Source organism: Mixophyes fleayi, chromosome 11, assembly GCF_038048845.1.
Source record: "Mixophyes fleayi isolate aMixFle1 chromosome 11, aMixFle1.hap1, whole genome shotgun sequence".
Lineage (NCBI taxonomy): Eukaryota > Metazoa > Chordata > Amphibia > Anura > Limnodynastidae > Mixophyes > Mixophyes fleayi.
In genome coordinates this window covers 89,665,597-89,691,797 of record NC_134412.1, presented here as the reverse complement: position 1 = coordinate 89,691,797, position 26,201 = coordinate 89,665,597, and the positions used below count along the sequence as shown (strand labels likewise).

At 40.2% G+C, this 26,201-nt stretch overlaps 2 protein-coding genes across 2 annotated transcripts; both read left to right on the top strand.

The window, feature by feature from the left end:
- The first annotated feature begins 201 nt into the window (after window positions 1-201).
- LOC142107799 (nicotinamide N-methyltransferase-like) lies at window positions 202-4,493 on the top strand. The gene is made up of 3 exons (XM_075191418.1): window positions 202-352; window positions 2,283-2,490; window positions 3,704-4,493. Exons 1-3 carry the CDS (start codon window positions 202-204, stop codon window positions 4,125-4,127), a joined length of 783 nt encoding a protein of 260 aa, XP_075047519.1. The 3' UTR covers window positions 4,128-4,493.
- Window positions 4,494-21,463: 16,970 nt separating this feature from the next.
- Window positions 21,464-25,407, top strand: LOC142107798 (nicotinamide N-methyltransferase-like). Its single transcript, XM_075191417.1, has 3 exons — window positions 21,464-21,644; window positions 23,563-23,770; window positions 24,984-25,407. The coding sequence occupies exons 1-3, from the start codon at window positions 21,494-21,496 to the stop codon at window positions 25,405-25,407; spliced, it is 783 nt and encodes a 260-aa protein (XP_075047518.1). The 5' UTR covers window positions 21,464-21,493.
- Window positions 25,408-26,201: the final 794 nt, after the last annotated feature.

Sequence of the window (26,201 nt, the reverse complement as noted above, 5' to 3'; positions counted from 1 at the left end):
CTGCATGAGTAGCTTATGATACCATCACCTGTATTCCCATGACCAAGTCAAATGAATGATTAATCATCATGTGATAACACGGATATTCCTGCCACTGAGGGACTTAAATAGCTGGTAAATATGAACATAACTCCTTGACAAGTCGAGTATAGCACAGAGAAAGACGTGAGAGTCAGCCTGTTTGTATTACAATATTAGAAGATGGATTGTAGCTCCCATAAGCTCTATCATGTACATGACTTTGATTCAAGAGCTAATCTGGATACATATTTTTCTGATAAAGCAGAAATGGTCTTTGGAGAGAAAACAGTAAAATTTCCCATGGAGAAATTTCATTATATTTTCAATGCAGGTATGTATTCTATATCATATCTTGCTACATAGATTAAATTATCTATTGAATGGGCAATTCATGATATATAGATAGATAATGAAAGCAGACAGGTAGAGCCTCAGTAGGTTAGATATGTATCTTCAGTAAAGGTAACCTTATTATGTAGTCTTCTCCAGGAGGGGGGGTTGTTAAATATTTGCCTGGTCTTACACTGATCCAGACATGTCTAGGAAATACTTCCCCAGAAATGAATGGATGTGATTTAGTTAGATTTGGCACCCCGCTGCATCAGATTGTTTACATCAACTCCACCTCCCCCCCCCCCCCACACACACAAACACACACACACACCCTCACAGAGATTAATACCCCTAGTTATTTGTTGTTGAACTATATCATTCCAGTTAATATGGCATTGTGTTGGCAGACTCATTGATGTGTACTTTGTATAGCTATTATGTATATCATAGATACCATTGTGATCATTGCAATGGTATTTAATATAATACAGTTTTTGATTGTTTAAGTTGTGGCACATTGCTTTAGAAGAAGCATTTGATATGAAACCAGAACTCTCTTAGATGATCCTTATAAATTATTGTGAACCTGGCTTATATTTCAACACAGTCAGGGCCGGTGCTAGCCTCCATGGCGCCCTAGGCATTTTTACAAAATCAGCGCCCCAGCCCCCCCCCCCCCGCAACAACGGGCGCCCTCCTCCCCCCTCACCCCGTCTTTCCTTACCTCACCACCGCCGCCTCTCTGCTCCGTCTCCTCCACTCACTGACACTAGTGAGTGGAGGGGAGGAGAAGGAGCAGTGAGGCGGCGGTGGTGAGCAATAGTCTCTCCCCCCCTCCCCCGTGCATCTGAATGCTGTGCGGCGGCCATGACAGGTACGTTCAGCGGTCGCCGCACAGTTTTAGAGTAATTTTCATTCTCCAGGCGCCCTCCAGAGCCCGGCACCCTAGGCAAGTGCCTAACCTTGCCTGATGGGAGCGCCGGGCCTGAACACAGTCAAACTTTATTTACACTGGAGGGTGTTAGTAAATCTGTAAGAGAATTTAAACCTCTGCCCTTACCTGAGGCACTGACCACATCTGGCACCACAATTCCTACTTTGGTTTGTTGACTAAATATTACTTATGTGTTCTATTATTTGACATTTGCACATCACCAATATCATCATCATCATCAACATTTATTTATATAGCGCCAGAAGATTACATAGCACTTTACAATTGGGAACAGACAGTAATAAAATAATACTGGGTAATACCTACATGCAGAGAGGTAAGAGGGCCCTACTCTAGAGCTTACAATCTATGGGACAATGGTTTGATACACAAGGGTAAGTGCTACATCATATTGAATATTTGTCCAGCTAGAATGCAAAGTTTACAAAGTATTTAGTGGGCTGTATGCTCAGTCACACATCAATGTTGGTCAGAGGGTTGATTTCTTGTGTTAGTAGTGTAGAGAGTGGTAATAGGCTAACCTACGGATATTTAGAGGGTAGTAGAGGAATATTATAAGCTTGTCTGAAGACATATAAAATTAAAAGAAGTTTGTAATTTGGTACAACACTATTATAGTTCTTACTTGTGTTATCTTATTTGTTACTCCAATAAAGAGATAAAAAAAGACATTTGATATGAACTTTCTATTGTTTTAGCTTCAGATTTATTAGATCACTAAAAGTGTTCTATATAACACCAATTCAAATTGATTATATGTTTTAGATTTTCATTTCTTTCTGATAACCCAGCTTTTAACAATAAATGTATATTTTCTGTCCCAATTTCCGGTTGATCATTGAAGCACTGAAGGAGATTACATGGGATGGGTTTTAGACCCGAATAAGAGATTACATGCAGTTACAGAATGATGTCTAAGACAGATGTTACATAACTTATTGCACTTTCTGATCACTGGACTCTTTCCCTGCAGGTCGTATTAAGGGAAAAGTTTTGTATGACATCAGTTTTGGTTCCATCATTCACCATCTCTATTCAGCCAGTGAATTTTTCAAAGAGATCAGTGTGCTGAGGTTCAATGAAAAATGCATAATGGAACTGAACAAATGGCTGCACATGCGTACAGGAGCGTTTGTTTGGGATCACGCATCAACATATATTAAAGAGATGGAAGGAAAGAGGTACGTGTCTCTGTCTAAGGGTAAACCCCCTGTCAGTTCACACTGACCCTTTTTTAGGTACTTAAAAATAGAGCAATGAGTACTTGTGGTATACAGTGGTATGCCATACCCCCACTTCTCATACTGCCTTCATTGTAAAACTATTCATTTCCATTCACTTATTTTCCCATTACATTTTTGATAACTCCACTTCTAAATGTCCATTTCAAACACTGTTTACAAATATATTATAAATCTTCTGTCCCAGTTCACAGTTATTCAGCTAATGGATTGTTGTAACCCTAAATAGTTAGAGAACTCATACTTTGTTATATATTTCTGTGTTTTTAAATTGAGCTAACGTACAAGCACTCCCTATAAGCTCCTAATCCCATCCAGGCTTTACAAACAATTATACACAAAATAAAAGTATCTAAAAGATTTTACAAGTAACACCAGGTACTGGAAAACGAGGGATATCTAGGAAAGAAACATCCCAATTTTCTCAGCACAATTCTGTGAGCCAGTAAAAAGCACTAAATAAAACAGTCTCTTATTTATAAATAAAATGCATAAATCTTAGTTACACACATTTGCAAATACATAATAAGCCATCCGCCTCTTCACAGGTCGTCTGCTAATTGGATGGTCCTAACCCTAAACAATGGAAGTACCCATATTGGGTAATGTATTTTTATAGTAGCTAACATTTATTAAATACTGTATGACAAAGTTTTTAAAGTTGACGGGTGTTTTTTCCATATTTTTAAAGGTAGACAATTTTGGAAACTAGTGCCAAGGAAAGGGTGTTATAAATTGACAATATCTACAGTGTGATTGGTGTCATGCACAATGTTGCCAATCACAATACTGACATTAGAAGACCGATGCTGGTGGGCCCAGGGTATAGCCGGTGGACCTGCCGGCATTATGGAAGCATAATGGAAGTGTCAGAATTCTGCCTGCTGACATTTTCATGTCACCAGGTTAAGTGCCAACATTTCCACTGTAGCAATTATGTACCCTACCCATGCACTTAGCGAGTAACATCCCAAACCACTCAATTTCTATCATGAGATGTAAAATATTTCACTTGCAGACAAAGTGCCATTTTCATGAGTATACGTTAATGCACAGTCCTCAAAGTCTGGAGCACTTGAGCAAAAACCAGGTGCAAACAACATTGGCACTTTCCACTTTCACTAGTGATTCTTATTGTGTTTGTATTTTTCAGTGACCAATGTCAGGACAAAGAAATAATGCTGAAGATGGCAATAAAATATATTGTGAAATGTGACATTGAGAAGGAAAATCTCACAGACTCGGTGGTTCTACCACAAGCGGACTGTGTAATAAGTGCATGGCTCCTGGAAGTCCTCAGTAAAGACCAAGATGATTACCTTATAAATTTTAAAAAATTCACAAGGTTACTGAAACCCAAAGGATACCTGATAATACTCGGAATTTTAAATGCAACTTATTTCACGGGTGGGCAGGACAGGTTCCACATTTTCAAATATGATGAGAACTATTTAAGAAAAGTTCTCACCGGAGAAGGGTTTATTATTGATCACTGTGATGTTCTCAAAAGAAAGGCAGTGAGTGATCTTACTGATTATGAGGCCATGGTATTTATCTCAGCTTACAAAGAGAAGTAGGTCTGGGAAAAAAATAAAACATAATTATCAAAATATTAATTTACTAAGAGTAAACCTTAAAAAATTATTTCATTATATCACTGTAAATTTGTACTGAAAACATCCAACCAAAGAATAAAGTATTTAGTAAATTTTTTGCAGATGTTTGGAGATGAATTTGCAAACTTACCACTTCAGCGCTCACTGGAGAAGGGTTTAGTATTGATCACTGTGATGTTCTCAGAAGAAAGACAGTGAGTGATCTTAGTGACTGTGAGGCAGCTATGTTCATCACAGCTCACAGAGAGAAATAGGCCTGGAAAGATAATCAAACTGTGTAATACAACAGATATATCAATTTGCAGATGTTACACCTTAATAAAATAATCTCAGAATGTAAACTTGTATTGAACTGTCCTTATTTGATATTGGTTAATTAATTATAATATTCTTACATTAATTTGCATTCTGTGAGGTGGGTTCTGGTGGTCTGCTAAAGGTTATTGTTGTTATTCTTAAGCAAATTAAACTTCATATTTAATTCTAATATATCATTATTATTCCCCACCCTTTTATTTTATTCACAAAATGGGGAACTGTTTTTAATATACCATCATTTACGAGAGAGATCCATTATGGTGAAGGAAAGCTTATGAATTATATAGAAAATCTTCCAACAATTGCTAGATGAAACTACAAATTAGAAATCTTCCAGCTGAAAGATAAAAGCAAGGTACTTGTAAAATACAAGTGAAGGCACAACATTATTTTATTTTCTTTCTTAATTTTCTTATTGAACTCAAAACATATAAAACATAAATGTCCTTTTAAAACATACATGTTTCTTGGTATCATTATAAAGACAAAACAAAAGAACCCAGTAAGACAACACAAAATCTTTTGCAAAGGAAAAAAAATATCATGCATATACCAAAAATTCCATATGCAAAATAACCATATATTATTATACATTTTCCGAATAAGAGTTTACATTCCCCATGCCGTTACAGAATGATATGTGGGACAGATGTTACATAACATATTGCACTTTCTAATCATTGGACTCATTTACTGCAGGTCACATTAAGGGAGAAGTTTTGTTTGACATCAGTGCTGGTTCCTTCATTCACCATCTCTATTCAGCCTGTGAATTTTTCTAGGAGATCAGTGTGCTGAGGTTCAATGAAACATGTATTATGGAACTGAACAAATAGCTGTACACACGTACATGATACGTGTTTGGGATCATGCATCAACATATATTAAAGAGATGGAAGAAAAGAGCTATGTGTCTCTGTCTAAGGGTAAACCCCCTGTCAGTTCACACTTGTCCGGATACATAAAAATTGAACAATAAGTACTCGTAATAAACAGTGATATGCCATACCGCCACTTCTCATAAAGCCTTGATTTTTAAAAACTCCACTTCTAAATCTCCACTTTGAACACTGTTTACAATTATATTGTAAATCTTCTGTCCCAGTTCACAGTTCTTCTGCTAATTGACCGTTGTAACCCTAAATAGTTAGCGAACTCATACTGTGTCATATATTTGTGTGTTTTTAATTTGAGCTAACGTACAAGCACTCCCTATAATCTCCTAATCCCATCCAGGCCTTACAAACAAATAAACTCAAAATTTAAGTAACTAAAAGATTTTACAAGTAACACCAGGTACTTGAATGCGAGGCATATCTAAAAAAAAAAACACCCCAATTTTCTCAGTACAATGCTGTGAGCCAGTAAAAAGGACTAATTAAAACAGTCTACCATTTATACATAAAATGCATAAATCTTAGTTACATGTATTTGCAAATGCATGATAAGCCATCCACCTCTTCACAGATCGTCTGCTAATATGATGGTCCTAACCCTAAACAATGGAAGTACCCATATTGGGTCAAATGTATTTATAGTAGCGGACATTTACTAAAGACTATATGACAAAGTTTTCAAAGTTGGACAGAAAAAAAGAGGGTTATTCTAGCGCACCAACTAAAGGATTAGATCCCAGTATTAATATATATATATATATATATATTATGATAATGATAAGTAAATAGTCATATTGCTCTGGGGTGCTACCTAGAAACATTATCGTATCATATTAAACAGCAAAAAACAGAAGTTTCTTTTTAGGTGCACTCAATCCTCTGAAATTCACCTTTGATTTGAACAAGTATAAGTATCTGCTTTAAAACATAACTTTTATTGGTATAAGTTTTTAAAAGCGAAATATAGGAAAAAATTGTGCTCATAAATAAAAATTGTAATTAAAATGATCTGGATGCACATAAATATTATACCTATATGGGTTTATAATATTGACCATATGGTATGGAGGTTAAATTTTGGCAAACCTGCATATATAATCGAGGAGTAGTTGTATGGATGCCCTACAGCCCCATAGAGCTATTATAGCGAATCTATGGTATCTACTGAATTAAACTTGAAATGGTCTGATAACCATTACACTCCTGGATGATACTGGCATGCTGCAAAAGTTTCACACCACTTACATATAGTTAAGAGTTCTATAGTCACTCACACTAGTGATATCTTATATATCCAGCCTAAATCTCGGCACCCTGCTATCCTGGATACAATGATTTTATGGGGTGTGAATTGCTACCTGCCTAGTAGTCCCCTTCTAACTCTGGGTATATAGGGGTATAAACTGCATTTGCCAATTCCTCCTTATATTCAAGTTATATCATGTGCATCCATCTGTAAGGATGCACATGATTGTCAATTGAAAACGTAATATTGATAAAGGAAAAAAACCTTTCATGGTATCTGGCTATGGACCCAGGTTCCTGGTTCTACTGGGAACTGCGGCCCTCTCCTTTTTTATCTGTAGGTTTGAGGGTGTAATCACCTGGAATCTGGTGGGAATCTGGACTGCGTAGAGGAGTGGTCACCACAATATAATAAGAAAACCATCAACTGGTATGAATCTCACCAAAAAATGTACCTGGACTGCGTAGAGGAGTGGTCACCACAATATAATATAAAAACCCTGAACTTGTATGATTCGCACCACTAAATGTATCTGGACTGCGTAGAGGAGTGGTCACCACAATATAATAAGAAAACCATCAACTGGTCTGAATCGCACCAAAAAATGTACCTGGACTGCGTAGAGGAGTGGTCACCACAATATAATTTAAAAATCCTGAACTTGTATGATTCGCACCAATAAATGTATCTGGACTGCGTAGAGGAGTGGTCACCACAATATAATAAGAAAACCATCAACTGGTATGAATCGCACCAAAAAATGGACCTGGACTGCGTAGAGGAGTGGTCACCACAATATAATTTAAAAACCCTGAACTTGTATGATTCGCACCAATAAATGTATCTGGACTGCGTAGAGGAGTGTCACTCACCGGACTGTGAGTGCCTCTTCTCCCATTGTTAGGAACCGTGGCCGCCCGCCATCCTGATGGTCTGTGCATGCGCAGCCTCTATGAACTCTTCAGACCTGTTACTTTTAGTTAATTGGCTGATCAGGCAACACTCTCTATTTAAAGCACCTGTGGTCGATACCTCGTTGCCTGATCTTGGAGTCTCATTCCCTGTGAGTCTCTGAAGGTGTTCCTGTGTTTCCTCGTGTCTTCAGCTCCAGCTGATTCCTCGCTACTGCATTGCCGGTTTCCAGACCACTTCAACTCTCCTGTGTTTCATCGTGTCTTCAGCTCCAGCTGATTCCTCGCTACTGCATTTCCGGTTTCCAGACCACTTCAACTCTCCTGTGTTTCCTCGTGTCTTCAGCTCCAGCTGATTCCTCACTACTGCATTGCCGGTTTCCAGACCGCTTCAACTCTCCTGTGTTTCATCGTGTCTTCAGTCCCAGCTGATTCTTCGCTACTGCTCTGCCGGCTTCCAGACCGCTTCAACTCTCCTGTGTTTCATCGTGTCTTCAGTCCCAGCTGATTCCTCGCTACTGCACTGCCGGTTGCCAGACCGCTTCAACTCTCCTGTGTTTCATCGTGTCTACTATTCCTGCTGACCTCCGCAAGAATCATCATTGCTCCTCTCGTGTTATGTTCTCTGTCTGTGTGCTTCACAGACACGGATTACCGCTACCACTCTCCTGTGGTCTCTACTCGTGTCGGCGTTCAGCCGCTCAGCTATCCCTGTGTTTCTCTCGTGACAGCCTGCTCAACTGAACCGCGGTATGCTTATCTTTTATTGACTTTACCAGTTTATTGCATATCCGCTTGGACTGTGTTCTGCTCATCTACGGAGTCCTCTATCTCACGAAGTTATAGATGCTATTGAATTTGTCTCATATGTCCTGGATCTCAGTAGTGACTTTGTATCTCCAAGCAGCGCTAGTCATTTGCTATTGTATTATATATACCATTGGAATCAAGTTCCTTGTGCTCTCCGTGTTACCTTTGATGCTCCATTCATCTACCCTAGTGCCTATCCTCACCTATATATGCAGTGGTACAACTTGCTGAACGCAGACCACTGACTACCTGTTTCCTATTGGCACCAGTTACAAGTTTCCTCACTATAAGCAGTGGTACAACTTGCTATACGCAGACCACTGACTTCCCCGTTATCTACTTGCACCTGGAACCTGTCCCATCATTACAAGCAGTGGTACAACTTGCTGTACGCGGACCACTGACTTCACTACCTCCTATCTATCCCTGGACATTCCTCTCACTATAGCAGTGGTACAACTTGCTGTACACAGACCACTGACTTTCCTCATGTCTTCACGTCCATCTAGATCCTCGTGTTCATATTGTTTAACTCATAACCTGTTGCTGCTAGTCATAGACTTTCCTCTAGCATCCTCTCACCATCTGCTGATTCTCCTGTTCCGCTAGTCACCCTGCTACCAGAAGACCACTGTGTGCATACACTACTCTGGTAAGACTACATCTGGTGATATCCTGGGCAAAGACTCCTAGTGCCCGTGCCAGTAATATCAGGCCATGACAGACCCAGGATCGGAACCCCAGCTAAAGAGATGCTGCAGTATCTGGTTACCCATATTGAACAACAGGATGGTCGCCAACAACAGCTGCTGCAATGTTATCAGACTTTAGCCTCCCAAGGAACTTCTGTGCAAAATACCGCAGCCACTGTTGATACTCCTGTGTCATCACCTGTTTCCCCAGTGCCATCCCAGGTGTCTACTGCTTCCACGATACACCTGCCTACTCCTTCAAAATATGATGGAGACCCCAAAACATGTAGGGGTTTTTTGAATCAATGCTCTGTCCATTTTGAGCTTCAACCTCACAATTTCCCTACTCATCGTTCCAGAGTGGCCTATCTCATCTCCTTGTTTTCCGGACAGGCTCTTGCATGGGCCTCCCCTCTGTGGGAAAGAAATGATCCATTGCTACAAGATAGTGCCAAATTTATTTCCACTTTCGAAGTGTATTTGATGAACCTGATCGTGTTATATCTGCTGCATCTAGCATCCTCCGTCTACGCCAAGGATCTCGCACTGTAGCTCAGTACGTCATCCAATTTCGGATACTAGCCGCTGAACTTCAGTGGAACACTGAGGCTTTGATTGCCGCCTTCTGGCAGGGGCTTTCTGATAAAATTAAAGATGCATTGACCTCACAAGAATTACCCTCTTCCTTGGAGGATTTGATTTCTCTTTGCCATCGTGTGGACATGAGATTTCGTGAGAGAGATTCAGAAAAAACAACTTCCCATAAGGCACCTCTTCGCTCAGGACCTCAAGTTCGTCAAGCTCCATCTCCAGTAATACCTATGGAGATAGGTCGCTCCAAATTAACTTCAGAGGAAAGAGACCGAAGAGTAAAAAATAGACTCTGTATCTATTGTGCTGATTCTACTCACATGCTCAACTCATGTCCTAAAAAGTCGGGAAATGCCAGACCCTAACTAGTTCTGGAGAGGTGAAGTTAGGGTCTTTGGAGTCCTCTCCAAGTTCCACGAAATTAAAAGTTTGTGCTTTTGATGTTACCATTTCCTTAGCTACCAAATCCTTTGTGTCCCAAGCACTTATTGATTCTGGAGCTGAAGGAAACTTTATTTCTAAATCCCTCGTCAATCAATGGTCTCTACCAGTGGTTTCTTTAAAGGTACCTATTACCGTTACTGCAATCGATGGATAACATATTATTAATGGTCTCATTACTCAGAGTACGTCTCCAGTAATTTTTCAAATTGGAGCCTTACACCAAGAAAAAATTTAATTTCTAATTCTTCCTGTTACTACCAGTCCTATTGTTCTAGGCCTTCCATGGCTTCAACTGCATTCTCCTCAGATTGACTGGAACACTCCTCAAGTTACGTCTTGGGGCCCTGAATGTCATCATTGTTGCCTTACTCAAGTTGTTCCACTCAAGATACAGCAATCCTCTATTTCACCGTGTCCACCGGGTCTTCCTCCTCAGTATGCTTCCTTTGCCGATGTATTTGATAAGCTTCAGTCTGAACGTCTTCCTCCTCACCGTTCTTGGGACTGTCCGATTGATCTTCAACCTGGCAAGACTCCTCCTAGGGGTCGTGTGTATCCACTTTTTTTACCGGAGACTCAAGCTACATCTGAGTATATCAAAGAGAATCTCCAGCGAGGATTTATTCGACCTTCTTCCTCTCCCGCTGGAGCAGGATTCTTTTTCATGAAAAAGAAGAATGGGTCATTACGTCCTTGTATAGATTATCGTGGACTCAACGCCATTACCATCAAAAATCGGTATCCCATTCCATTAATTACTGAGCTTTTTGATCGCATCAAGGGAGCCCGGATCTTTACCAAGTTGGATCTTCGTGGTGCTTATAATTTAATTCGAATCAGGTCCGGTGAGGAATGGAAGACAGCTTTCAACACCAGAGATGGGCACTATGAGTATTTAGTTATGCCCTTCGGGTTGTGTAACGCCCCCGCTGTTTTCCAGGGTTTCGTTAATGAGATCTTCCGGGACTTGTTATATGTTTGTGTCGTCGTCTATCTGGACGACATATTAATCTTTTCCCAGGACCTGCCTTCTCATCATCAACACGTGGCAGAAGTCCTATCCAGACTCCGAAAATATTTGTTATTCTGCAAGTTAGAAAAATGTTCATTTGAGTTGCCCCAGATTCCATTTCTGGGATATATTGTCTCCGGAGTCGGTCTTCAGATGGATCCAGACAAGGTGAATGCTGTATTACATTGGCCTCAGCCAACTACTCTTCGTGCAATTCAGCGTTTTTGAGGTTTTGCTAATTATTACAGACGCTTCATCCAAGATTTTTCCTCGATTGTATCTCCTATTGTGGCCCTAACCCGTAAAGGGGCTAATACGAAACAATGGTCCTCCGAGGCCCTTCAAGCTTTCCAGTTTCTCAAAGAGTCCTTCTCCTCCGCTCCTGTTCTTCGGCAGCCTGATGTGACGCTTCCCTTCTTCCTAGAGGTAGACGCCTCTAATGTTGGCTTAGGAGCCATTCTATCCCAAAGATCGGAGCAACAAAAATTCCATCCTTGTGCCTTTTATTCTCGGGGTCTTCTACCTGCAGAAAAAAATTATACCATTGGGGACAAGGAGTTGCTGGCTATAAAAGCAGCATTAGAGGAGTGGAGATATTTGCTGGAGGGAGCTCACCATCCTGTGACAATTTTTACAGATCATAAAAATTTGTCATATTTACAGTCTGCTCAATGTTTGAATCCTCGTCAAGCAAGATGGTCTCTTTTCTTTTCTCGTTTTGAACTTATTATAACCTTCAAACCAGCTGCTAAAAATAAAAAAGCAGACGCCCTATCTCGGGCATTCGTGACGTCCTCAGACGTTGAAGATGGTCCTAACCACTCAATATTAGATCCCAAATGTGTTTCTCTGGCCGCTTCATCCACTAAGGTGCTACCGTTTGGGAGAACTCTCGTGCCTCCATCCCTTAGGAAAAGAATCCTGTCGTGGTTTCATTCTTCACGTTTTTCTAGACATGCTGGTGAACGCAAGACTTTCGAAATTCTTTCTCGTAGTTACTGGTGGCCTTCCATGAGGAAAGATGTCAAAGATTTTGTGGGTGCCTGCGAATTGTGTTCCCAGTTCAAGACCTCCCGCAGAACACCGGCGGGTCTACTTCAACCACTACCCATTCCTTCCAAGCCTTGGACCCATATTAGTATGGACTTTGTTACTGATCTTCCTCCTAGTAAAAAGTGTAATACAATTTGGGTAGTGGTAGATAGATTTTCGAAGATGGCACATTTTGTTCCTTTGACCGGTTTACCTTCTTCATCTACCCTGGCTGATCATTTCATTAAAGAGATTTTCCGTATTCATGGATGTCCTTCAGAGATCGTTTCAGATAGAGGGGTGCAGTTCGTTTCCAGATTCTGGCGAGCCCTTTGTAAGACCTTGGGTATTCGATTATCACTCTCATCCTCCTACCATCCTCAATCAAACGGACAGACCGAGAGGGTCAATCAAGATCTTGAGACTTTCATAAGGATGTTCTCTTCAGCCAAACAAGATAACTGGGTCGATTTGCTTCGATGGGCTGAATTCGCCCATAACAACATGTATCATGAGTCATCTTCTAAAACTCCGTTTTTTGTGGTTTACGGTCACCATCCGTCTTTTCCGGAATTTCCTGCCCTCCCGCCCACCCAAGTTCCTGCTGTAGAGACTGTTTGTCAGACCTTCAAAAATATTTGGTCTCAGGTCAAAACCTGTTTAAAGAAGACATCTGTCAGATATAAGTCCTTTGCAGATAAAAAGAGACGGGCTATTCCACCACTTAAAATTGGAGATCGTGTATGGTTATCAACCAAAAATATTTGTTTGAAGGTCCCATCTATGAAATTCGCTCCTAGTTTTATTGGTCCATATAGGATCATTCAAGTGATAAACCCAGTTTGTTTCAAACTTTTACTTCCTAAGAACCTTCGTATTTCCAATGCCTTCCATGTGTCATTGCTCAAACCTCTCATTAACAACCGTTTCTCTGCTCCTCCTTCAGCACCTCGGCCAGTTCAAGCTCTTCAAGAGGAGGTCTTTGAAATCACACATATATTGGATGCAAAAATTTCGCGAGGTGTTCTTCGTTTCCTCGTTCATTGGAAGGGCTTTGGCCCTGAAGAGCATTCATGGATTAGGGCTGAGGATCTCAACGCCCCAGCTCTTCTAAAAAAGTTCTATTCCAAATTTCCGGGCAAACCCGGTTCCATGTGTTCTGTGCCCACCTTTAAAAGGGGGGGTACTGTCTCTCACCGGACTGTGAGTGCCTCTTCTCCAGTTGTTAGGAACCGTGGCCACCCGCCATCCTGATGGTCTGCGCATGCGCAGCCTCTATGAATTCTTCAGACCTGTTGCTTTTAGTTAATTGGCTGATCAGGCAACACTCCCTATTTAAAGCACCTGTGGTCAATACCTCGTTGCCTGATCTTGGAGTCTCATTCCCTGTGAGTCTCTAAAGGTGTTCCTATGTTTCCTCGTGTCTTCAGCTCCAGCTGATTCCTCGCTACTGCATTGCCGGTTTCCAGACCGCTTCAACTCTCCTGTGTTTCATCGTGTCTTCAGCTCCAGCTGATTCCTCGCTACTGCATTACCGGTTTCCAGACCACTTCAACTCTCCTCTGTTTCATCGTGTCTTCAGCTCCAGCTGATTCCTCACTACTGCTCTGCCGGTTTCCAGACCGCTTCAACTCTCCTGTGTTTCATCGTGTCTTCAGTCCCAGCTGATTCCTCGTTACTGCACTGCCGGTTGCCAGACCGCTTCAACTCTCCTGTGTTTCATCGTGTCTACTATTCCTGCTGACCTCCGCAAGAATCATCATTGCTCCTCTCGTGTTATGTTCTCTGTCTGTGTGCTTCACAGACACGGATTACCGCTACCACTCTCCTGTGGTCTGTACTCGTGTCAGCGTTCAGCCGCTCAGCTATCCCTGTGTTTCTCTCGTGACAGCCTGCTCAACTGAACCACGGTATGCTTATCTTTTATTGACTTTACCAGTTTATTGCATATCCGCTTGGACTGTGTTCTGCTCATCTACGGAGTACTCTATCTCATGAAGTTATAGATGCTATTGACTTTGTCTCATATGTCCTGGATCTCAGTAGTGACTTTGTATCTCCAAGCAGCGCTAGTCATTTGCTATTGTATTATATATACCATTGGAATCAAGTTCCTTGTGCTCTCCGTGTTACCTTTGATGCTCCATTCATCTACCCTAGTGCCTATCCTCACCTATATATGCAGTGGTACAACTTGCTGAACGCAGACCACTGACTACCTGTTTCCTATTGGCACCAGTTACAAGTTTCCTCACTATAAGCAGTGGTACAACTTGCTATACGCAGACCACTGACTTCCCCGTTACCTACTTGCACCTGGAACCTATCCCATCATTACAAGCAGTGGTACAACTTGCTGTACACAGACCACTGACTTCATTACCTCCTATCTATCCCTGGACATTCCTCTCACTATAGCAGTGGTACAACTTGCTGTACGCAGACCACTGACTTTCCTCACGTCTTCATGTCCAACTAGATCCTCGTGTTCATATTGTTTAACTCATAACCTGTTGCTGCTAGTCATAGACTTTCCTCTAGCATCCTCTCACCATCTGCTGATTCTCCTGTTCCACTAGTCACCCTGCTACCAGAAGACCACTGTGTGCATACACTACTCTGGTAAGACTACATCTGGTGATATCCTGGGCAAAGACTCCTAGTGCCCGTGACAAGGAGTGGTCACCACAATATAATAAGAAAACCATCAACTGGTATGAATCGCACCAAAAAATGTACCTGGACTGCGTAGAGGAGTGGTCCCCACAATATAATTTAAAAACCCTGAACTTGTATGATTCGCACCAATAAATGTATCTTGACTGCGTAGAGGAGTGGTCACCACAATATAATAAGAAAACCATCAACTGGTATGAATCGCACCAAAAAATGTACCTGGACTGCGTAGAGGAGTGGTCCCCACAATATAATTTTAAAACCCTGAACTTGTATGATTCGCACCAATAAATGTATCTGGACTGCGTAGAGGAGTGGTCACCACAATATAATAAGAAAACCATCAACTGGTATGAATCGCACCAAAAAATGTACCTGGACTGCGTAGAGGAGTGGTCACCACAATATAATAAGAAAACCATCAACTGGTATGAATCGCACCAAAAAATGTACCTGGACTGCGTAGAGGAGTGGTCACCACAATATAATAAGAAAACCCTCAACTGGTATGAATCGCACCAAAAAATGTACCTGGACTGCGTAGAGGAGTGGTCCCCACAATATAATTTTAAAACCCTGAACTTGTATGATTCGCACCAATAAATGTATCTGGACTACGTAGAGGAGTGGTCACCACAATATAATTAATAAAAAACCCTCCACGGGTCTGAATTCCCCAAAAAAAAAATCTGGACTGCGTAGTGGGGTGGCCCCGGTACCCAATTTGATACCGGGGCCACAATATAATAAATACACCCTCAACTGGTCAGAATTCCAGGAAACAGATGGCGGACACCGGATGGACGTCTAAAACCAACATCAGATCCCCTCTACACTAGGAGTAAAATAGAAAACTATTCAGCCGTTATATAATCTAGAATATAAATAGAAATTGAGAAAGGCAATTTGGTATCTGTCTGCATCATAATCATCAACATCCTCCTCAGCGCCAGCTACATCAATATCCTCCTCCCGGTGTACAACATTCACACCTTCATTAGCCAAATCTGTAACTGGACTATGGGTGATCCTTCCAGCATATGCAGAGGGCGTGCTGCAAATGCTGGATGGAGTCACCTCTTCCCGTACAGTGATGGGAAGGTCAGGCTTCACAACCACCAACACCCTTGGACTCGCCTTGGGGATTTGTGATGTCATCTGTTTAGAAGGCAGAGTTCTTTGCTGTTTTGTTGTTGTTGCTGACAGCATAACTCTCTTAAATTTTTTGTAGGGGGGGAGGAGGAGGGCTTAGATCCTTGGGTGAAGCTGGACCACTAGTCATGAACACGGGCCAGGGCCTAAGCCGTTCCTTGCCACTACGTGTCGTAAATGGCATATTGCCAACTTTACGTTTCTCCTCAGATGATTTTAAGTTTCTCTTTTTGCTATTTTTTGAGAACTTGGGCTTTTTGGATTTTACATGCCCTGTACTAGGAGATTGGGCATCGGGCTTGCCAGACGACGTTGATGGCATTTCATCGTCTATGTCATGACTAGTGGCAGCAGCTTCAGCATTAGGAGGAAGTGGGTCTTGATCTTTCACTACTTTATACTCCAAATTTTGGTTTTCCATTATATGTAGCACAAGAGAGCGTACCCCGAAGCCACACACACTCGGCAAAGCCTTTAAAAATTATATGCGGCACAGGAGAGTACCACTGGACTTATACTGAGAATCAGTGAACTTTGTAATATATTAGTACCACTGGACTTATACTGCTGAATCAGTGAACTTGGTAATATATCAGTACCACTGGACTTATACTGCTAAATCAGTGAACTTTGTAATAGCAGTACCACTGGACTTATACTGCTGAATCAGTGAACTTTGTAATAGCAGTACCACTGGACTTATACTGCTAAATCAGTGAACTTTGTAATAGCAGTACCACTGAACTTATACTGCTGAATCAGTGAACTTTGTAATAGCAGTACCACTGGACTTATACTGCTGAATCAGTGAACTTTGTAATAGCAGTACCACTGGACTTATACTGCTGAATCAGTGAACTTGGTAATATTGCAGTACCAATGGGCTTATACTGCAGGATTGGTTTTGCAAATTTTGTTGTAATTAATTTTTTTTTCAATTATTTTTTTGTATTTTTTTTTATAACTTTTTTTTAATTTATTAAACACTTGGGAATAATGCGGAAATAACTATGCCCTTAGAAGCACAGGACACAGGACTGAACAGGACACAGCACAGGACCCAGCAGCACCACTGAACTCAAAATTAACAGAGCACAGGACCCAGCAGCACCACTGAACTCAAAATTAACAGAGCACAGCACACAGCACCACTGGACTGATACTGCAGAACACAGCACAGCACAGAACTAAACAGCACAGAACTAAACAGCACAGCACAGAACTAAACAGCACAGCACGAGATCTACCAGGACAGAGGACCACCTAACACACCCTCCCTCTACCCTGATCAATCCCCGAGTGAAGATGGCGGCGACTAGCAGGGAATTTATAGGTTCCGAGTATCGCGAGATCCGACAGCGGGATTATGACTCCGATCCTCGGTTTCAAAATGGCACAGCTGAGACAAGATAGGTGAGTGTGGAGTAGAATTGAGATTGGATTAGTTCTAAGGATATGCCAGTGGAGTACTTAAGCTCTAAAAAGGAGATGGGTTTTCAAAGAACGTTTAAAGATTTGAAAGCTGTCGGAAAGTTTGATTAATTTTGATAGGGAGTTCCATAGGTAAAGCTGGGTACACACCACAGAATTTTCCACCAACTTTTTATGCCGATCGATTTTACATGCGATCGATGGTCCGATCGCTCGGTCCATGGACTGCATACACATTAGCCTCGTTTTAGATGATAAAGGTAAGAGGAGCAGTCCCGTTAGCGACTTTTAACAGCTATGTTGTCGTGAGCAATGACTGTAATTTTGTACTCACTATTGTGGATCGGTCGGAAGTTTATACACACTACACAATGGAAACGAGATTGGAACGAAAATATTTAATGGTGCGACCAACCAAATGAGGCGACAATCGTCCATTTGGGTAGACTTTCGACCATCGTGTCACTATACACACTGACGCGATTTTTGAACGAGTGCTCGTATGTCGGCTGATTGAGCCGATTATTGGACGAAAACTGTGTAGTGTGTACCCAGCTTTAGTAGCGAAATGTGAGGAAGTCTGGAAGCTAGGGGGTAGGGGTGATTATAGATCTAATTGGGCTTGAGAGAGAGTATTTTAAGATGAGATTTATAATGGGGTGATGTTGTTTAGAGATTTGTATGTGAATATGAATAATTTAATCTAAATTCTGGAGGACAGAGGAGCCAGAGTAGGTATTTTCAGAGTGATGCTATGAATATACTGCAGCAAGAGAAGAAGACCAATGAGAGAATGCATAAGAATTTTGGTTGCATTTGGGGTAAGACAAGGTCATAATCTGGAAATATTTTGAAGGTGGAGGCGACAGGACTGAGAAAGTGTTTGGATGTCAGAAATAAAACAGCCGGCAGAGGCAAGTGTGACAGCTCAAAAGAAATTAATATTCTACTTACAGCATAGATTTTCCCGTAAGGGTCACTTCTCCATAATCATCCCCCTGGACCTCTCTGCAGCTTTTAACACTGTCAATCACCCTCTTCTCCTGAACACCCTTCACTCCATTAGCCTTCATGACACAGGTCCCTACTGAATCCTCCCATTTAGTACCTACTTTGTCTATGTCCACTCATTACTAGCCCCCTACTCAAGACATTTTCAGTTAATATTGTTTTAATTAAAGAGAGGTACATTCCAATGAGCATAAACCCATTAGAATTAGAATATTACAATTGTTACCCAACTAAACTATGTCTATGAAACTCATTCTAGTTGTGGATGGATAATAGTGGACAATTACTGTAAATTAGAAGGCAGGCACATTATATATATATATATATATATATATATATATATATATATATATATATATATAGCTAACCAATGATAATATCATGGATCACCTGCTGATGTCACCATGGATAATTACAGTACAAATATTGCAAAATACTGTACTAACAAATGTGATTCAAACTCATCAGTGGCATATCCTGCATCCTGTTCCTCAGGGCGGCTCTAGACTGCTGTAGCTACTATATGTGAAAAATTCAATTATACTATTTAGATGTCTGGCTTTGGGCCCAGGTTCCTGGTTCTTCTGGGAACTGCGGCCCTCTCCTTTGCATCTGTAGTTTGAGGGGGTAAAAATTTTCTCAAGCTGATCGGTTATGTAACCTATTTCTGTTTTTTCACACTGGAGGGATCTGAGCACCTTTTGAACCTCACTGTGAACTGATATCTGCTTTGTTTGACTTCCTTAAGCAATGCATGCTAGTCAGAGGAGAAAGATCTTTATTGTCAAGGTCTGAGTTCTCTTTAGAGTGATGAAAGTCGGCCTTATCCATTCTGCAGTCAGTCTAGATAGGTATTGATAAGTAAATTGATAAGTAAAGGGGTCATTTTATTGACCCACCCCCTCCCTCCCCCTTGAGCATGGTTCCTATAGGAGAATCCTTTGTTTCTTGTAGAATTAACAGAGATGTACTACATTTGTAGACAGTCTTTCAAATAGGATTGTTAAAAAAAGCTTAGGTCCAAGGATGGAGGACCTAAAAACTTAAGTCACATCATAGCTGCTAATAATAGAGGTGTAGTTAAGCCTTGGTTCCAGCAAATGGGGATGTTATATAAGAATTTACTTAGCTGACAGCAAGTGAGAAGGATGGAGTATCCTGTCAGTGTTTAGGAAGTGTGAGGTAGCCCAAGCATGATGATGCAGCTGGAAATTGCTGATTATATAAACTGATCAAAAGTAAATTAGGTTTACATATAGCCATGGTAGAATAGAGATTTTATCTGATAACATTGCCCAGTGAGCACGTAATTTGTTATACTGACTTCCACAGGTTTAAGCAAACTGCAACAGTCCTTATATAAGAATAATTGCCCCAATCACAGTTAAGAAATGTGAGAAGTGTACATTTATGAGTTCTGGTGCCCAAGGACAGGTCTGAGTGTGTACACATTGCAGCAGAGCTAGGGGACATAACAGCGATAGGGGGGTACACCAGGTCCCCCCAACCCAGTTATACACTCAGTATAGCAGGGATGGGAGGTATATAGTCTGGTGAATGAAGTATGTTTGCTGAGTGTAAGTGCAATGTCTGCATTGCACCAACTGTTGCCGGGCTGGGGAGAGGAGCTGAGGGTGATACGAGTGACTGGGCAGATGACCCTGGGGTCCAGTTCCCGGTTCAGGTAGAATAGGTGTGGCAGATGGAATGTGGCCCCCCTGTATCCGATGGCTTGCCTGTGTGAGCACCATTTTCTAGCTATTCTTGAAATGCTTCCAGCATATATAAACTTCACCACCCGGAATTACAACACCTGCACATTGCTAAAACACCCCTTCTCTCTGCATATTCTAAAATTCAGCTTGAGGCTAAAGAACGGGTCAAAGAGCCAAGAAATGGGACTCATAGGGGCTCCACTGAATTCCCCCATGTGGTGCTCACTATGTCCATCAGTCTTAGTCTTAGTCTTTCTCATGATGACAGCTTATAAAATGACCCAGGATAGCACGTGTAGATATGTTTGTTTCTCTATAGTATTGTAATGACAGAAAAGATTATTTCAAGCAACATAAACTCATTAGAACTACAATAGTCATAAGAGCTACAAAATTCAATTGTCCAGATTTACTAGATCACGATGGTTCAACAATAAACTGTAGGTAAAGTTTGGAATAAACTGAAGGTAAAATATGATAGTTAACAGAGACTGCTTGTGGACTACAAGTAATGGTTTCCATAAACTGAAGTACAAGAGCTAAAGTTGTCCATCAAGTGCACATACTGAGTAATTACATAGATATTGAAATCACCATCAGTCATATAATATCAGTATCACAGCATCATTGAGACACCGTTATGTGTAGAGCTTAGTAATTGTGATTTATTTTTTAACCATTAGAGGTTGAATATCATTTTAATATTGCTGCTCCCCGCCACAGGATTAACAATATCTGTGAATCAAAGTGAATGATACTGCAAATCAAAATGTAAAATACTAAAACTTTCAAGGAGAAACTTTTTAATTAAGTCCAAAATGATGAATGCAAATGTAAACATATAGTTAATTAACTATTTCACTTCCTATCACATTGCTATTAGCTACTCATGCTAGTCATTCATATATGATCATGTTGGATACATGACTCTCTGATGGGGGGAAGGGGGCAGGACATATACAAAGGGGTGCATACCCTTGCCCACTGGAGAGAAAAACTTTTCACAAAGAGCTGCATATTTAACCCAAATATAAACATCCACCAAGGTGAACATATACTTTATGTTTACATTAATGACATTAATATTTATTATATATTTGTTCACTAGTTATCTTACAATGATTTCTGATTAAGTGTTTATATTCTCATGAAATATAAAAAAGAAAATTGAATACTATGGTAATTTATTCTGCATGAGTAGCTTATGATACCATCACCTGTATTCCCATGACCAAGTCAAATGAATGATTAATCATCATGTGATAACACGGATATTCCTGCCACTGAGGGACTTAAATAGCTGGTAAATATGAACATAACTCCTTGACAAGTCGAGTATAGCACAGAGAAAGACGTGAGAGTCAGCCTGTTTGTATTACAATATTACAAGATGGATTGTAGCTCCCATAAGCTCTATCATGTACATGACTTTGATTCAAGAGCTAATCTGGATACATATTTTTCTGATAAAGCAGAAATGGTCTTTGGAGAGAAAACAGTAGAATTTCCCATGGAGAAATTTCATTATATTTTCAATGCAGGTATGTATTCTATATCATATTTTGCTACATAGATTAAATTATCTATTGAATGGGCAATTCATGATAGATAGATAGATAATGAAAGCAGACAGGTAGAGCCTCAGTAGGTTAGATATGTATCTTCAGTAAAGGTAACCTTATTATGTAGTCTTCTCCAGGAGGGGGGGTTGTTAAATATTTGCCTGGTCTTACACTGATCCAGACATGTCTAGGAAATACTTCCCCAGAAATGCATGGATGTGATTTAGTAAGATTTGGTACCCCGCTGCATCAGATTGTTTACATCAACTCCACCTCCCCCCCCCCACACACACACACACCCTCACAGAGATTAATACCCCTAGTTATTTGTTGTTGAACTATATCATTCCAGTTAATATGGCATTGTGTTGGCAGACTCATTGATGTGTACTTTGTATAGCTATTATGTATATCATAGATACCATTGTGATCATTGCAATGGTATTTAATATAATACAGTTTTTGATTGTTTAAGTTGTGGCACATTGCTTTAGAAGAAGCATTTGATATGAAACCAGAACTCTCTTAGATGATCCTTATAAATTATTGTGAACCTGGCTTATATTTCAACACAGTCAGGGCTGGTGCTAGCCTCCATGGCGCCCTAGGCATTTTTACAAAATCGGCGCCCCAGCCCCCCCGCAACAATCGGCGCCCTCCTCCCTCCTCCCCCCTCACCCCGTCTTTCCTTACCTTACCACCGCTGCCTCTCTGCTCCATCTCCTCCCCTCCACTCACTGACACTAGTGAGTGGAGGGGAGGAGAAGGAGCAGAGAGGCGGCGGTGGTGAGAAATAGCCTCTCCCCCCTCCCCCGTGCATCTGAATGCTGTGCGGCGGCCATGACAGGTACGTTCAGCGGTCGCCGCACAGTTTTAAAGTAATTTTCATTCTCCAGGCGCCCTCCAGAACCCGGCGCCCTAGGCAAGTGCCTAACCTTGCCTAATGGGAGCGCCGGGCCTGAACACAGTCAAACTTTATTTACACTGGAGGGTGTTAGTAAATCTGTGAGAGAATTTAAACCTCTGCCCTTACCTGAGGCACTGACCACATCTGGCACCACAATTCCTACTTTGGTTTGTTGACTAAATATCCCTTATGTGTTCTATTATTTGACATTTGCACATCACCAATATCATCATCATCATCAACATTTATTTATATAGCGCCAGAAGATTACATAGCACTTTACAATTGGGAACAGACAGTAATAAAATAATACTGGGTAATACCTACATACAGAGAGGTAAGAGGGCCCTACTCTAGAGCTTACAATCTATGGGACAATGGTTTGATACACAAGGGTAAGTGCTACATCATATTGAATATTTGTCCAGCTAGAATGCAAAGTTTACAAAGTATTTAGTGGGCTGTATGCTCAGTCACACATCAATGTTGGTCAGAGGGTTGATTTCTTGTGTTAGTAGTGTAGAGAGTGGTAATAGGCTAACCTACGGATATTTAGAGGGTGGTAGAGGAATATTATAAGCTTGTCTGAAGTCATATAAAATTAAAAGAAGTTTGTAATTTGGTACAACACTATTATAGTTCTTACTTGTGTTATCTTATTTGTTACTCCAATAAAGAGATAAAAAAAGACATTTGATATGAACTTTCTATTGTTTTAGCTTCAGATTTATTAGATCACTAAAAGTGTTCTATATAACACCAATTCAAATTGATTATATGTTTTCGACATTTCTTTCTGATAACCCAGCTTTTAACAATAAATGTATATTTTCTGTCCCAATTTCCGGTTGATCATTGAAGCACTGAAGGAGATTACATGGGATGGGTTTTAGACCCGAATAAGAGATTACATGCAGTTACAGAATGATGTCTAAGACAGATGTTACATAACTTATTGCACTTTCTGATCACTGGACTCTTTCCCTGCAGGTCGTATTAAGGGAAAAGTTTTGTATGACATCAGTTTTGGTTCCATCATTCACCATCTCTATTCAGCCAGTGAATTTTTCAAAGAGATCAGTGTGCTGAGGTTCAATGAAAAATGCATAATGGAACTGAACAAATGGCTGCACATGCGTACAGGAGCGTTTGTTTGGGATCACGCATCAACATATATTAAAGAGATGGAAGGAAAGAGGTACGTGTCTCTGTCTAAGGGTAAACCCCCTGTCAGTTCACACTGACCCTTTTTTAGGTACTTAAAAATAGAGCAATGAGTACTCGTGGTATACAGTGGTATGTCATACCCCCACTTCTCATACTGCCTTCATTGTAAAACTATTAATTTCCATTCACTTATTTTCCCATTACATTTTTGATAACTCCACTTCTAAATGTCCATTTCAAACACTGTTTACAAATATATTATAAATCTTCTGTCCCAGTTCACAGTTATTCAGCTAATGGATTGTTGTAACCCTAAATAGTTAGAGAACTCATACTTTGTTATATATTTCTGTGTTTTTAAATTGAGCTAACGTACAAGCACTCCCTATAGCCTCCTAATCCCATCCAGGCTTTACAAACAATTATACACAAAATAAAAGTATCTAAAAGATTTTACAAGTAACACCAGGTACTGGAAAGCGAGGGATATCTAGGAAAGAAACATCCCAATTTTCTCAGCACAATTCTGTGAGCCAGTAAAAAGCACTAAATAAAACAGTCTCTTATTTATAAATAAAATGCATAAATCTTAGTTACACACATTTGCAAATACATAATAAGCCATCCGCCTCTTCACAGGTCGTCTGCTAATTGGATGGTCCTAACCCTAAACAATGGAAGTACCCATATTGGGTAATGTATTTTTATAGTAGCTAACATTTATTAAATACTGTATGACAAAGTTTTTAAAGTTGACGGGTGTTTTTTCCATATTTTTAAAGGTAGACAATTTTGGAAACTAGTGCAAAGGAAAGGGTGTTATAAATTGACAATATCTACAGTGTGATTGGTGTCATGCACAATGTTGCCAATCACAATACTGACATTAGAAGACCAATGCTGGTGGGCCCAGGGTATAGCCGGTGGACCTGCCGGCATTATGGAAGCATAATGGAAGTGTCAGAATTCTGCCTGCTGACATTTTCATGTCACCAGGTTAAGTGCCAACATTTCCACTGTCGCAATTATGTACCCTACCCATGCACTTAGCGAGTAACATCCCAAACCACTCAATTTCTAACATGAGATGTAAAATATTTCACTTGCAGACAAAGTGCCATTTTCATGAGTATACGTTAATGCACAGTCCTCAAAGTCTGGAGCACTTGAGCAAAAACCAGGTGCAAACAACATTGGCACTTTCCACTTTCACAAGTGATTCTTATTGTGTTTGTATTTTTCAGTGACCAATGTCAGGACAAAGAAATAATGCTGAAGATGGCAATAAAATATATTGTGAAATGTGACATTGAGAAGGAAAATCTCACAGACTCGGTGGTTCTACCACAGGCGGACTGTGTAATAAGTGCATGGCTCCTGGAAGTCCTCAGTAAAGACCAAGATGATTACCTTATCAATTTTAAAAAATTCACAAGGTTACTGAAACCCAGAGGATACCTGATAATACTCGGAATTTTAAATGCAACTTATTTCACGGGTGGGCAGGACAGGTTCCACATTTTCAAATATGATGAGAACTATTTAAGAAAAGTTCTCACCGGAGAAGGGTTTATTATTGATCACTGTGATGTTCTCAAAAGAAAGGCAGTGAGTGATCTTGCTGATTATGAGGCCATGGTATTTATCTCAGCTTACAAAGAGAAGTAAGTCTGGGAAAAAAATAAAACATAATTATCAAAATATTAATTTACTAAGTGTAAACCTTAAAAAATTATTTCATTATATCACTGTAAATTCGTACTGAAAACATCCAACCAAAGAATAAAGTATTTAGTAAATTTTTTGCAGATGTTTGGAGATGAATTTGCAAACTTACCACTTCAGCGCTCACTGGAGGAGGGTTTAGTATTGATCACTGTGATGTTCTCAGAAGAAAGACAGTGAGTGATCTTAGTGACTGTGAGGCAGCTATGCTCATCACAGCTCACAGAGAGAAATAGGCCTGGAAAGATAATCAAACTGTGTAATACAACAGATATATCAATTTGCAGATGTTACACCTTAATAAAATAATCTCAGAATGTAAACTTGTATTGAACTGTCCTTATTTGATATTGGTTAATTAATTATAATATTCTTACATTAATTTGCGTTCTGTGAGGTGGGTTCTGGTGGTCTGCTAAAGGTTATTGTTGTTATTCTTAAGCAAATTAAACTTCATATTTAATTCTAATATATCATTATTATTCCCCACCCTTTTATTTTATTCACAAAATGGGGAACTGTTTTTAATATACCATCATTTACGAGAGAGATCCATTATGGTGAAGGAAAGCTTATGAATTATATAGAAAATCTTCCAACAATTGCTAGATGAAACTACAAATTACAAATCTTCCAGCTGAAAGATAAAAGCAAGGAACTTGTAAAATACAAGTGAAGGCACAACATTATTTTATTTTCTTTCTTAATTTTCTTATTGAACTCAAAACATATAAAAC